Raw genomic sequence first — 11,982 nt, forward strand, 5'->3', positions numbered from 1 at the left:
CCTCGGCCTGTGCTTCGAGGTTTCTGGTAGTTAGAATGACTCGGGGTGTTGATTCATTTAAACTAACATAATCATCCTGCTGCAACCAGGTTTCTGTAAGGCAGAGTAAATCGATTTGTTGATCAATTATTAAGTCATGTACTAACAGAGACTTGGAGGAGAGAGACCTAATATTTAATAATCCACATTTCACTGTTTTACTCTTTGGTTCAGATGTGGATACTGTATTGTTCTTTCTTTGTGATTTTTTATGTTTAAGTTGTTTGTTGCTGGTTTTTAGTTTGTTTTTTGTCTGTTTGGGAGCTGACACAGTCTCTATGGAGATGGGTTTTTGGGGGGGTAGCAGGAGGAGAGAAGTTGCAGAGAGGCGTGTAAGACTGCAACTCTGCTTCCTGGTCCCAACTCTGGATAGTCATATTTTGGGGGGTTTAATAAATTGGTCCATATTTCTAGAAATGAGAGCTGCTCCATCCAAAGTGGGATGGATGCCGTCTCTCCTAACAAGACCAGGTTTCCTCCAGAAGGTTTGCCAATTATCTATGAAGCCCACATCGTTTCTGGGACACCACTCAGACAGCCAGCAATTTAAGGAGAACATGCGGCTAAACATGTCACTCCTGGTCTGATTGGGGAGGGGACCAGAGAAAACTACAGAGTCCCACATTGTTTTGGCAAAGTTACACAACGATTCATTATTGATTTTAGTGACCTCCGATTGGCGTAACCGGGTGTCATTACTGCCGACGTGAATTATGATCTTACTGTATTTACGTTTACCCTTAGCCAGCAGTTTTAAATTTCCTTCAATGTCGCCTGCTCTGGCCCCTGGAAGACAATTGACTATGGTTGCCGGTGTCTCTAGCTTCACATGTCTGAGAACAGAATCACCAAGTACAGTTTGCTTCTATCATCCAGTCTTGGTGAGACTGTGGATCTGACAGGAGTGCCACCCAGTGTGATCTCCTGCTGCTTCAAGGTAACAAGTGATCCTTTCAGTCCTGTCAGCTGAACCGTGTCTAAATGCATTAGATTTCTGCCATATTATTATTTAGGGATTTGTGTTAGGTGTGACCTACAAAGTGCAGTCAGTTAGAGCATGTGTGTGTATTTACATAGCAATCAGTTGTATATATAAATATGTATCGCAACATAAAAATTGCATGTTTCAAAGCATCAGATTGGACTCTTCACTTCTTAAATACATTTTTAAAAATGCTGGACGTTACACTTCTGGCTCTGTAGAGCTGTTCCATAGATTCAGGCTTTGGGCCCTGTTACCTATAATATCTCAGCTGCCAGTGACTCTGACCTGAGGCACCATCTGAAGGGCAGCGGGTCAAACGGGTAGTGAGTGGGGTGCAGAGGGTCACCTGTGGCGCCCTGGCTTTCCTGAGACAGGAGGAGCTGGCAATGGCCTCCAGGGGTGGCAGAGGGCAGCCAATGATCTTTTAGGCAGCTTACTTGTTCTCAGTTGTGGCCCCTGCGTACCAGCACCCAGGCAAGGAGCGTTAGAAGGTCAGCAGCAGCTTCTGGTCCTCAGCACACGGAGGAAGTGCAGCTGCTGCCAGGCCGCCTTTACTGAGGTGATGGTGTTGTGGTGAGAATGGCAGAGATGTGGGTGCCCAGCAACCTGAAGATGGAGACAGATTCCACTCATTTTCCATTTACGATGTCGGGAATGACCTGTCTGTGTCTCCTGAAGTCCATTATGAGTTACATTCAGTTTCAGGTTGTTTTCTGAGCACCAGCAGGACAAATTCTCTACGTCTGCCCTGTGCACTGTATCAAAAAGTTTAACCATATTTTTGTGATTAATATTTTTATGTCACTTTGTAGAGCTTTGGAATACACAGTTTTTATTCTGTGAATGATGGTCCTGTAAGAATCTTAAAAGACGATAAAACATGGTGTGATGTGACTTTGATGTAGTGCTGCTTACCTTGACCGCCAGCTTCCATGTGCTTACACGTACGTACGATATGTTTTTGGGCTGCTGGACGAGTGTCATCCTATCAACACCACTTGTTTCTTGGCAGATGGCAGCCAAAGCAGCCTTGATGCTGAATCCCCCTGTTTGAAACAATTTCGAACTGACTTGTATCATCTTTTTTTAATTATTTAATTGATTATATGCACTTGATTTTCTTGATTTTCTTCCTTTGAATAACAGAACAAGAGAAAACTGCACAGACTCTTGTTTCATGAGATTTGTACACTTTACAGCTCATGTAAGAGTCGCTGGCAGCTCTTTCCAAAAAAAATCCACTCATATCAGTCACTTCAGGGTTCTTTGTTTTCTTCTTGCCCTTTTTTAGATGTATATTTTGGATATATACTGTAGATAAAAGAGTATCTGAAGAAGTAAATCACGAGAGCCTTAAACTTGGATTTTCTGCGATGGTCAGCAAGGGATGTCTCATCTATCGAAAAAGATGCCGGATTGGATAGATCACTTCCTCTGTGACTCCAGTAATTTAGTTTTATGGACTTGAGCTTAAGTTGAGAAATTTAATGTAACATTTAAATAATATGGAGTTTTTTTTGTCAATTGTAGTTTATTTTTCAAAACTCAAAGAATAAGCAAGAAGGGCATCTATCCAGCACTCAGACCAGCAGCACTGTACATTAGCTTTGAGGTGAAAACAAGCTGTGAAAGGGCAACCTCAGTTATATTTTATTTAATTTTAAGGATGCACAGCAAACATGATGGGAGGTGTGGAATAATGGGTACAGGCTGAATTCTGTGGAGTGGATGCGGCCTAGATGGGAGCAGTGTGTGTCAAAGCATGGAACAAAAGTAGGATGGAGACCATTTTCTGTTTTTTTTTGTTTTTTCCCCCACAGCTAATTTTGCAACTGGCAGATGAAAGAAAATCATGAGCCAGCATTAAAAGTACTAGCATCCTAAAACTGATCCAGCTAAATGCAGCTTATTTTCAGTGAAAAATAAAAACAAAGTGATTTAAAAATGATTCTTAGGCAGAACACTGAACAGCTGAGAAACCCTGACAGCACTCAGTGACTTCAGTCTTTAAGCATGAAGTGTTCAGCAGGCCACCCTGAGCTCAGCATAATTATGAATATTAATGTTGACAAAGTTTTGATGTAGTTTTGGTCATTTTCAGGCATCTACGTTCTTTTAGTTTAGTTTCAGTTGGCTAAATATCTAAAGTTGGTTAGGTTGCATAAAGTGTTTTTACCAGTGAGAGTTGCTCCAGTTCACAAAGCATCTTATTTTCCTTTACATCAAATGTGTCCACATGCCTGCTCTTCTCTCTCTCACACCCTATTTGTCAGTAGCAGATCAAATCTACACATCTAACCTTACTGCACAAGGTTTCTTCTGAATGGGGTCGGCTCTAGCTCAGGAGGTAGAGCAGGTCAGTTGCTGATCGCAAGGTTGGTGATTCGATCCCTGGCCCTCCCTAGAAAAGCGCTATATAAGAACCAGTCCATGATTGGATCACTTCCAAACGAGTCCCACCTTTCAGCACAACACAATTAATACCAAGGAGAAGTGAAGTTTTTAGAAGGCGCATGGTGACACAACACCTTTTAACAATATCATTTCTGGTGGCACAGGGGTTCATCTCTTCATACCTCATTGTATCACCTTCTGAGATGTTTCCTGTTTTTGATGGACAGATGGGGAGAAGCTGAATTTAGGCTCCTCTTCATCTTCTCATCTTGTTAGGAGACACAACAGCACTGATTGGCAACATGTAACAGTGTGAGACTTCTGACTGTATTTGCAAGCAAAAAAGGGTGATGCAGTCTCGTGTCTTCTCAATTTTTATTAGGTAATCATATCAAAATTTGTATTGACAGTCTGTTCATACAATATTTTTTAAAACTGTGGTCCTCCATGTTGTTATGAACCACAGAACTTGCTGTATGTTCTTATTTTCCCTGTCTTTTCTCATTATTATATTATATGTATTTGATTTCTTTGCAAATGTGGATTGGATGGGATATTACCGACAGCTGGTGAGAATTTCATGTTGGCAGCACCTTTAGAAATATATTTACTTATAACATTGGTGACATGTTTAACGTGCAAACAAGTGCAAAAACTAGGCGGGAGAAAACTGTTATCCATTGCACTGAAATCTTAAGTGGTGTGGTTAGTACATCTACTTGTCAAGCAAAAGGTTGTTGGTTCAGTTCTAGACGGAGACACAAATACCCTTTGGGGTTGTGTCAGGAAAGGTATCTTGCATAAAACTCAAACATATGGAGCTAATTGCTGTGGCTACCCCTTTATGGCAAGAGAGCAGCTAAAAGTAGCAGTACGCTACTGGTTAAGGGAGTGTTCCTGTGTAGAGATAGAGGGATGATTCACCCATGAATATAAATGATCTTCTTAGTCGATTGTGAAATATTGCAATTGTGCTTTTTTGTGGTGGCCAGTTCTAAAAATCAGATGGTGAAGGCTGTATTGGTCAGATCATCTGTAGTCTTTTTTGTAGTTTATTAATGCTGGCCTCTCAGTTTGTAAAGCAAAGTCGCTCACATATTCACGTTTAATGAGTCATACTTTTCCAAACAACAGAGCCATGTCTAAATGTGTAATGAACAATAATAAAAAAGAAAGCTGAGAATAACCCAGCTGCACTGTAACGTTCAAAGCCTAGGTCCAGTAAGCTACACCCTTAAAAACGCTCAGCATAAACGCACATGAACTCAGCCGTCAGGTAGCGTCTACAGCCCCTCCTCTCAGGGGCAGCGCACCTGAGCGGACAGGACGCCACACCTGGCTCACATTGGAGCCGCGCTCAGTGCCGCGGCACAAAGACAACGGGAAATAACGTGGCGTCGTTGGGACCGACTTCTCTTTAGGGGACATGGAGCCGGCCTATCGGGGTCTGGGTCGCTGTGTGTGCTGCTTCTGGCTCGCGGTGGTGTTTGACATTGTGGGACTGGCCGTGCTCCTCCTCGGCGTGTTTGTCAACGTGTTTTTCTACGACCTGCTCATCTACGCGGGCGCCATCGTCATCTTCCTCAGCCTCATCTGGTGGGTGTTCTGGTATTCTGGGAACATCGAAGTGCCCCCGGCAGAGCTGGAGGATGATGTGGGGTTACTAAAAAAGAACAAGGGTGGACTTGGGGGTATCAGCGGCGCCGTGAGGCGCCTCTCCAGCCGCGTGTCCACCGGTATCCGAAACTCGTTCCGCAGGAACGGAGAACCGTCCGCTACCCGTACGGCCCGCATGCCCAGGTCAGCCTCGGGGCCACCTGTGTCACCGCCGGAGCGGGTGACCGTAGCCATGGCAACGATGGGCAATACCATACAGACTGCTACCTCCTCAATAGCAGACTGTGGCGTAGAGATGCCCCACACCGCTACAGAGACATCACCTGCATAATGACAGGCGTACAGGTGAGGCCTGGCGTACAGGTGAGGCCTGGCTCACAGTGCAGCGCACACAGGCCCAGTTATTCTAGTCAGTGAAAAAAAAGTAAATTAATCAAATGAAAAATACGTAAAACCAAGACTTTGAACAACGGAAACTAACTGAAATGATATTGTACAACGACAAAGATGGCAAAAATTCATATCGTATAAGAAACAATATACAGAACATGGGTTTTAATACCTTTAACCCTTTGATCACGTTTTTCCAACAGATTAGCAACACTAGGCTACTCCTCACACAGTGCGTGTGTGTGTTGGGGACAGGCCGGGATACATCTTTTGTTAGTTTCTCATTTACATTTCCATGACAGTTGCATATTTGTGTTTAAAATCATAGCAATAGAATATAGAGTGCAAATTCAAACTTGATAAAGGCTCTAAAAATGTATTTTATCAAGAAATGTGAGAAAATCAGCTTTTTTAAAGCACTAAGCTTGTCCCAAATCTTCTGTAGGTGTTCAGCTGACGTCATAGCATTCAATTTACATCTTTATCCCAATAAAAAAAAAACCCCACAGTTAGTGATATTTGATGAATACAAAACATTATAAAACATATTACATTTTGAACTAGAAGTTCTTTTTTTCAAATCTGTGCAATGATCACTGGATTACAGAGTTTAAGTCACATAAATGACCCTCGCAGATACTATATGTAAGGGTAATGGTACAACGAAAGACAGGTTTCTGTCTAGCCATGTATAGCTTTGTTTTTGATGGACTTTAAAAGCAGAAGTAAAAAAATGCCTCTAACTGTGGCAGTAAAACTTTTATCACGCATAATCATTAACTACAGTTGACTGGTCACTGAAAGACAAGCCCTTAGTTTAAACAATAGCAGGTTTACCTGAAACTTCCCTGTAACCTCGCCCTCCACATAATAACTGCTGCAGCATGATAAAATGCACTCTTTGTGTACTACTTGTCAACTCAAACTAATACTTTATTCATTTTCTTCCCAATAGAGACTACAGACATACAGAGCCCTAAGCCATCTTCAGTGACTCCAGCTACTGCAAAGCCTGTTTATTCTTTGTGTTTTGATGAGAAAGTATTCATAAAAATGTGATGTCTGCATAGTTTTGTTGCGGGTTGTTGAGTCTAACATGTCTAAATAGATTTGTCTTTTTAATCAGTATGTCCAAATTGTGGCAGCCTGAATCCGGGTAGTTTGACACTGGTACAGATATTGTAGTTCAGGGGTCCAACCAGTCAAAGGGTCTAATCCAACCCACTGGATGGCCCTGCAGACAAATTTGAATGGTAAAGTTTTTATTATAATTCACTCCCAATTATGGTGTGATGATGTCAGGTTTAGTACACAGAAGTAGAAAAATGTTTTTAACTTTCCATGTCTCATCTTCAAAGTTGTTTGTTTGTATATATATATGTATATATATATGTATATATATATATATATATATATATATATATATATATATATATATATATATATATATATATGAAGGATTTTTTTTTCTTTTTTTTGTGTCCATGTTAATATATCTTCTGATCTGTGAATAATAATATGACATCCATCCATCCTCTTCCATTTATTCATTTAAGTATAACAGGAGCTCTCAGAGGCAGTGTACACCTTGGAGAGGTTGCCAGTGCGTCACAGGGCTAACACAAAGAGACAGACAACCATTCACTTTCACATCCACAGCCAATCTAGAGTCACAGTTAACCTAACCCATGCATATGTTTGGAATGTGGGAGGAAGCCGTACAAGCACAGGAGAGAAAGATCCCAGACTGCATTTGAACCCAGGACTTTCTTGTTGTGAGGCAAGATTTTTAACTAGTGTTATGCCCTCTAATGTGACATATTAAATATAGATATATTTGAACAAAGTGGTCAGGTTTAATTGCAGCAAAAAAACCAACATGGTTGGGCTTACAGAAAGATCATAGATTGGGATAATTTAGATATTAACATGCAGAATGAATCACTGATGATCTGGAGGTTCTCACTCCTGAGCATCTGAGTAGAAAATAAAACCCACAGACTATTGATAGACAGCCAATCAATATCAAGCAGAAGCAGCTTCTGCTGTAAATTTGTTTGAATCCGGCTCCTGGTTCAGGCCACTTATACGGTGACTCTTACCTTAATACAGATAGTGATCATGATTTCTGTACATATTATGAGCTAGGATTTTGCATCAGCCAGAATGTTACACTAGTGGAGTGTTGTGTTTTTCCTGAACAAAACAGGACTGTGGAAAAAAGGTGTAACTGGCAGCTGGTCTTCTTGTTTCCACGCATGCTGATAGCAAGCCTTAGTGACTAACCTTTGGAACCAGCCTAGCTGTGTTTATGACACTGCTGCTTCATCTAACATTAGCTCCACTGTTTCCCCGTACATTATAGGTTCTCCAACCAGTACAATACAAAGAAATTAAATGAACTGGTTACAGCATGAATGAAGAAAAGTTACTCCAGATATTGTGTTAAACTAGGATGTACTATTATTATTTTTTATAACTAAAGTATGTCCCATGTTTCTAAGCTCTATTTCCATTCCCCTTTTGTACAAATGTTGTGCATTTCTATTTAACTGATATATTTTTTTCTCAATTTTTCCCTCATTGATGTACAATGGCTGACACACTCAAATTAGATAAAAGATTGTAGATTTAATCAAATAAAAGATTATTTTTGTTTTTTTTAAATTACCTTTACTTTCAGTGTACTTTTCTTTGTTCTCTGAAAATGTGAAAAGCTCCGTTTCTACATATTTGATCTTTCACTTTATCAGGTTTATTTAACCTTTTCATGCATTGTGAGTATTTACTGTGACACATCATGGAAATATTACGTTTCCACCACTGTCAACATTCTACACATTTCCCACAGGTAATTATAGGCATAGAATAAGGTAAACGGTGGCCATAAAAGCATTCACGTGATCAGCAACAGTACTCAGGTTGTGGCATTCAAATCAAGATTAAGTAGAATTAAAGACTACTGTGGGATTTGGTGGCATCTAGCAGTGAGGTTGTACAACCAACCAGATAGTCCGGTCACACATCAGTCAGTTTCTTGACAATTAATAAGCAAATTGTCACGACCACTGATCAATGGCCATGAGTACTATTCGCAGAGAGTTGGGGAATGGCTGCAATCACAGCATTGTAAGATGGTGACAGATGTACCCTTAGGCCCCCTCCTCCATTCAGAGGTGATCTTTCCCTTTTCACGTAAATGGCCTCCTTGACTCGGCGCTCAAACCAGCGTTCCTCCCTGTCCGGGATGTGTACATCCTCATCATTGAAAGAGTGTCCACTGGCCTGTAGGTGTAAATAGACTGCAGTGTCCTGGCCTGATGAGGTTGCTCTTCTGTGTTGCGCAGCGTGTTTTGGGGTTTAAAAGCCACAGAGATGCGGTGTTTAGAAAAAATGCACAGCAGCTGTTCTGATACTCCTGACACATACGGGATCACTACAGGTTTTCTCTTAGGCAGCGGTTGTCCTTCTCTCCTGGATCGGCTGGAGCTTTCTTTAGGTGCCTTCCCAGCTTTGACAAAAGTCCAGCTGGGATAACCACATTTACTCAGGGCCTTCTTGATGTGCTGTTCTTCTGCCTCCCTGGCCGCTGTGTCAGTGGGGATGGTGTTCGCTCTGTGTTGTAGCGTCCTGATGACACCCAGTTTGTGCTCCAGTGGATGATGAGAGTCAAACCTTAGATACTGATCCATATGCGTAGGTTTACGGTACACATCAGCTTTTAGATGTCCCCCATTACTGATGGAAATCTCACAGTCTAAGAAGGCTAACCTGCCACTTTTCATATCCTCCCTGGTGAATTTGATGTGTTTGTCCACCGACTTAATGTGATCCGTGAATTGTGGAACGTCCTGAGATTAGATTTTCACCCAGGTGTCATCCACATACCTGAAGCAATGACTTGATGGTGTTCCAGGGTAGGATAACAAAGCCCTCTTTTCCACTTCTTCCATGTACACGTTTGCCACAATGGGTGAGACTGGGGAACCCATGGCACTCCCATGTTTCTGCCTGTAGAACTGACTGGCGATCGTGGCTCAAGAGTTGGGAGTTCGCCTTGTAATCGGAAGGTTACCGGTTCGAGCCCCGGCTCGGACAGTCTCGGTCGTTGTGTCCTTGGGCAAGACACTTCACCCGTTGCCTACTGGTGGTGGTCAGAGGGCCTGGTGGCGCCAGTGTCCGGCAGCCTCGCCTCTGTCAGTGCGCCCCAGGGTGGCTGTGGCTACAACGTAGCTTGCCATCACCAGTGCGTGAATGGGTGAATGACTGGATATGTAAAGCGCTTTGGGCTCCTTAGGGACCAGAAAAGCGCTATATAAATACAGGCCATTTACCATTTTACCACCCTTGTATTTGAAATGGGTGGAATTAAGTACAGAATAAAAGTATTCTGGATGTGGTGTTTAGAGCTGACTACTAACGGTTTGAGGATCGAAGCCAGAAACTTGGAGATGTTATGGGTGACCAAGCTGTGTAAAGTGCTTTGAGAGCTTAGAGTAGAAAAGTGTTATATAAGAACCAGTCCATTTACCATTTACCAAGTTGATCATACAGAAAATTGGTATACCGTGTTTATGTATCTTTGGTAAACCATACAGACTTGATGTAGATTCCCCTGTGTTATGAGGTCCAGTCAGTAGCAATGTGTTGCTCTAACTGCTTCACACTACCTAACATCCTCTTCCTCTAACCACTTCCTGGGTCTCGTTTCAGGGGCTCATAAGTATTTTTATCACTAAGGAGTAACAAAATTTTCTCATGATAGTTGTGAAGCCTGGTAAAGACCTGAGACACTTGGTGAGTTTGTGTGGTTTCTTTATTACAAAATGCATTCGTTTCTACAGTTCCCCTGCTTACAGGTTCACCACTTCTCAGCTTTCCAGCTGGCTCCATCTGTCCTCCAGGTCCCACCATCACTGATATAGCGAAAGCATATGTGCTGAATGGCTTTCAGCTGCCCCACCAGTTTCCCTGGCACTGTCCCTCGAGCCCACTGCACCACCCCTCCTCAGACCACACCTCCAACACAATAGTCTTTCTTGTTTATCAAAACTGTGCACCTACCCTTGTTTGCCAGAAGGATGATAGTGTTGTTGTCGTTACTAAGTGATGCAAATGCCTTCCTCTCCTCCATGCTTATTTTGGTTGCACTGCTGAGACAAGCCGAAACTTTCATTTGCAATTGCTCTGCTTCATGTCTGCAATGCTGTTTTTTCACTTGCTGTGATCAGTTCCACTAGTGGGATTTTTCTCAGCGTCACAGCAAAGTTCAACCCTTTTGCAAGGATGTTTTTCTCTGCTTGGGTGTGCTATCTGTCAGACAAAATGTTTCACCCACTTGTCCCCATCCTCAGTGTGGCATACTTCTCTCTTTTGGCTGCTTAGGACACTCTCCATATTTTGGCGATGTTTCTGACGCACAACAACAAGTAGGTCAAATTTCCTGTTGCCTGGTCTTAAACTTACCCAGCATGAGAAGTCTGTCTGTGAATTCAAACACCTTTAGGAGTGTATTCTCTTTTATAAGCATTGTAAATTAATGATGAAGAAATTGACCTCCCAGCCCATTGTTCATCAGTGGTGTTAGTTTCAGTCATTATGCAAATGTACTGTTTATAAGATTGGGGAGCCCTGCAGTCAGCTGAGTCTAAAGAAGTCACTTAGATGAGTGACAAAACATTTCTCCCTCTGAAAACGCTATGTCCAGATGAACAGAATCAACTTTTTAGGACAATGCTTCATAGTTACAAATTATTCTGCACTAATGAAAGCATGCTTAAGTAGTGCCAAGACAGCATTTCCCACACCAGAAAGAGCCAGGACTGTGCCTAGTGTTATATTGACCCCAGTATCATTTTAAAATTTGCTCTGCTTGTAATTTCCACTACCTCTGTTGCTCACTGGGATGCAACATATCTGATATATTACTTTAGTAATTTTCTTAGTGTTACCCAGTAAAACATAAGTAATGGGGATTAAACACTTTTACACTGTTGTTCTAGGAGCTGTTTTGTATTGTCACAGCAATCTGTCCAGATTTCTTTACTACAAAAGTTCTGTTCCTTTTTCTGTAGTTTCTTTTGTTACAACCCATCTAAGGGACAGGTCATAGCATGGATGAGGCACTTGCTGCCCCCAAGACCCGTGTCACAGGAGACAACTGTCACACAGTGGAAATTTGTATTATCTTGTATATTGGTTTTATTCTGAATTTTAGTGTTTAAGCGTGTTTATTTATTTGCATGATTTTATTCTGTTTGTATTGCATGTTTTTAGTGTGTTATTTGACATTGTTTTAATCTACTGTGGATTGGGTAGCTGATAGGGATCACCTGCTGAGGCATGGGTGTGTCCGGAGGTGGCCTATCAGCTGTTTAAAGACCTATTAAAATAGAATAGAATAGCTTTTTTATTGTCACTGTTACAAGAACAGTGAAAGGCAGTTTGGCATCTCTCCGTGTGTGTGAAGTACACAATAGCGTAAGTATTTACACAATGACAAATTTACATTTACACAAGAAAGATATGTACAAGTTATACATACACCTGCAAACATA

General features: G+C 41.7%; 1 protein-coding gene and 1 long non-coding RNA gene across 4 annotated transcripts; one reads left to right on the forward strand and one right to left on the reverse strand.

Moving 5' to 3' along the window:
• Positions 1–899: 899 nt before the first annotated feature.
• On the reverse strand, positions 900–11,012 carry LOC102077747 (uncharacterized). 2 transcript variants are annotated; one of them, XR_003219794.1, is made up of 3 exons: positions 10,490–11,012; positions 1,940–2,070; positions 900–1,630 (listed from the first exon to the last, which is right to left on the reverse strand). It is a non-coding gene; the product is annotated as an uncharacterized LOC102077747 (long non-coding RNA). The 2 variants fall into 2 exon arrangements; XR_267686.4 differs by lacking the exon at positions 10,490–11,012 and adding an exon at positions 3,324–3,480.
• On the forward strand, positions 4,459–6,726 carry si:dkeyp-72e1.6 (transmembrane protein 238). Of its 2 annotated transcripts, none has more exons than XM_005462873.4 (2): positions 4,459–5,398; positions 6,381–6,726. In XM_005462873.4, exon 1 carries the CDS (start codon positions 4,845–4,847, stop codon positions 5,364–5,366), a length of 522 nt encoding a protein of 173 aa, XP_005462930.1. In that variant the 5' UTR covers positions 4,459–4,844; the 3' UTR covers positions 5,367–5,398; positions 6,381–6,726. The 2 variants fall into 2 exon arrangements, with proteins under 2 accessions (XP_005462930.1, XP_005462929.1); XM_005462872.4 differs by having other exon boundaries at positions 4,491–5,380.
• Positions 11,013–11,982: the final 970 nt, after the last annotated feature.

The sequence above is a fragment of the Oreochromis niloticus genome, linkage group LG4 (assembly GCF_001858045.2).
Source record: "Oreochromis niloticus isolate F11D_XX linkage group LG4, O_niloticus_UMD_NMBU, whole genome shotgun sequence".
NCBI lineage: Eukaryota > Metazoa > Chordata > Actinopteri > Cichliformes > Cichlidae > Oreochromis > Oreochromis niloticus.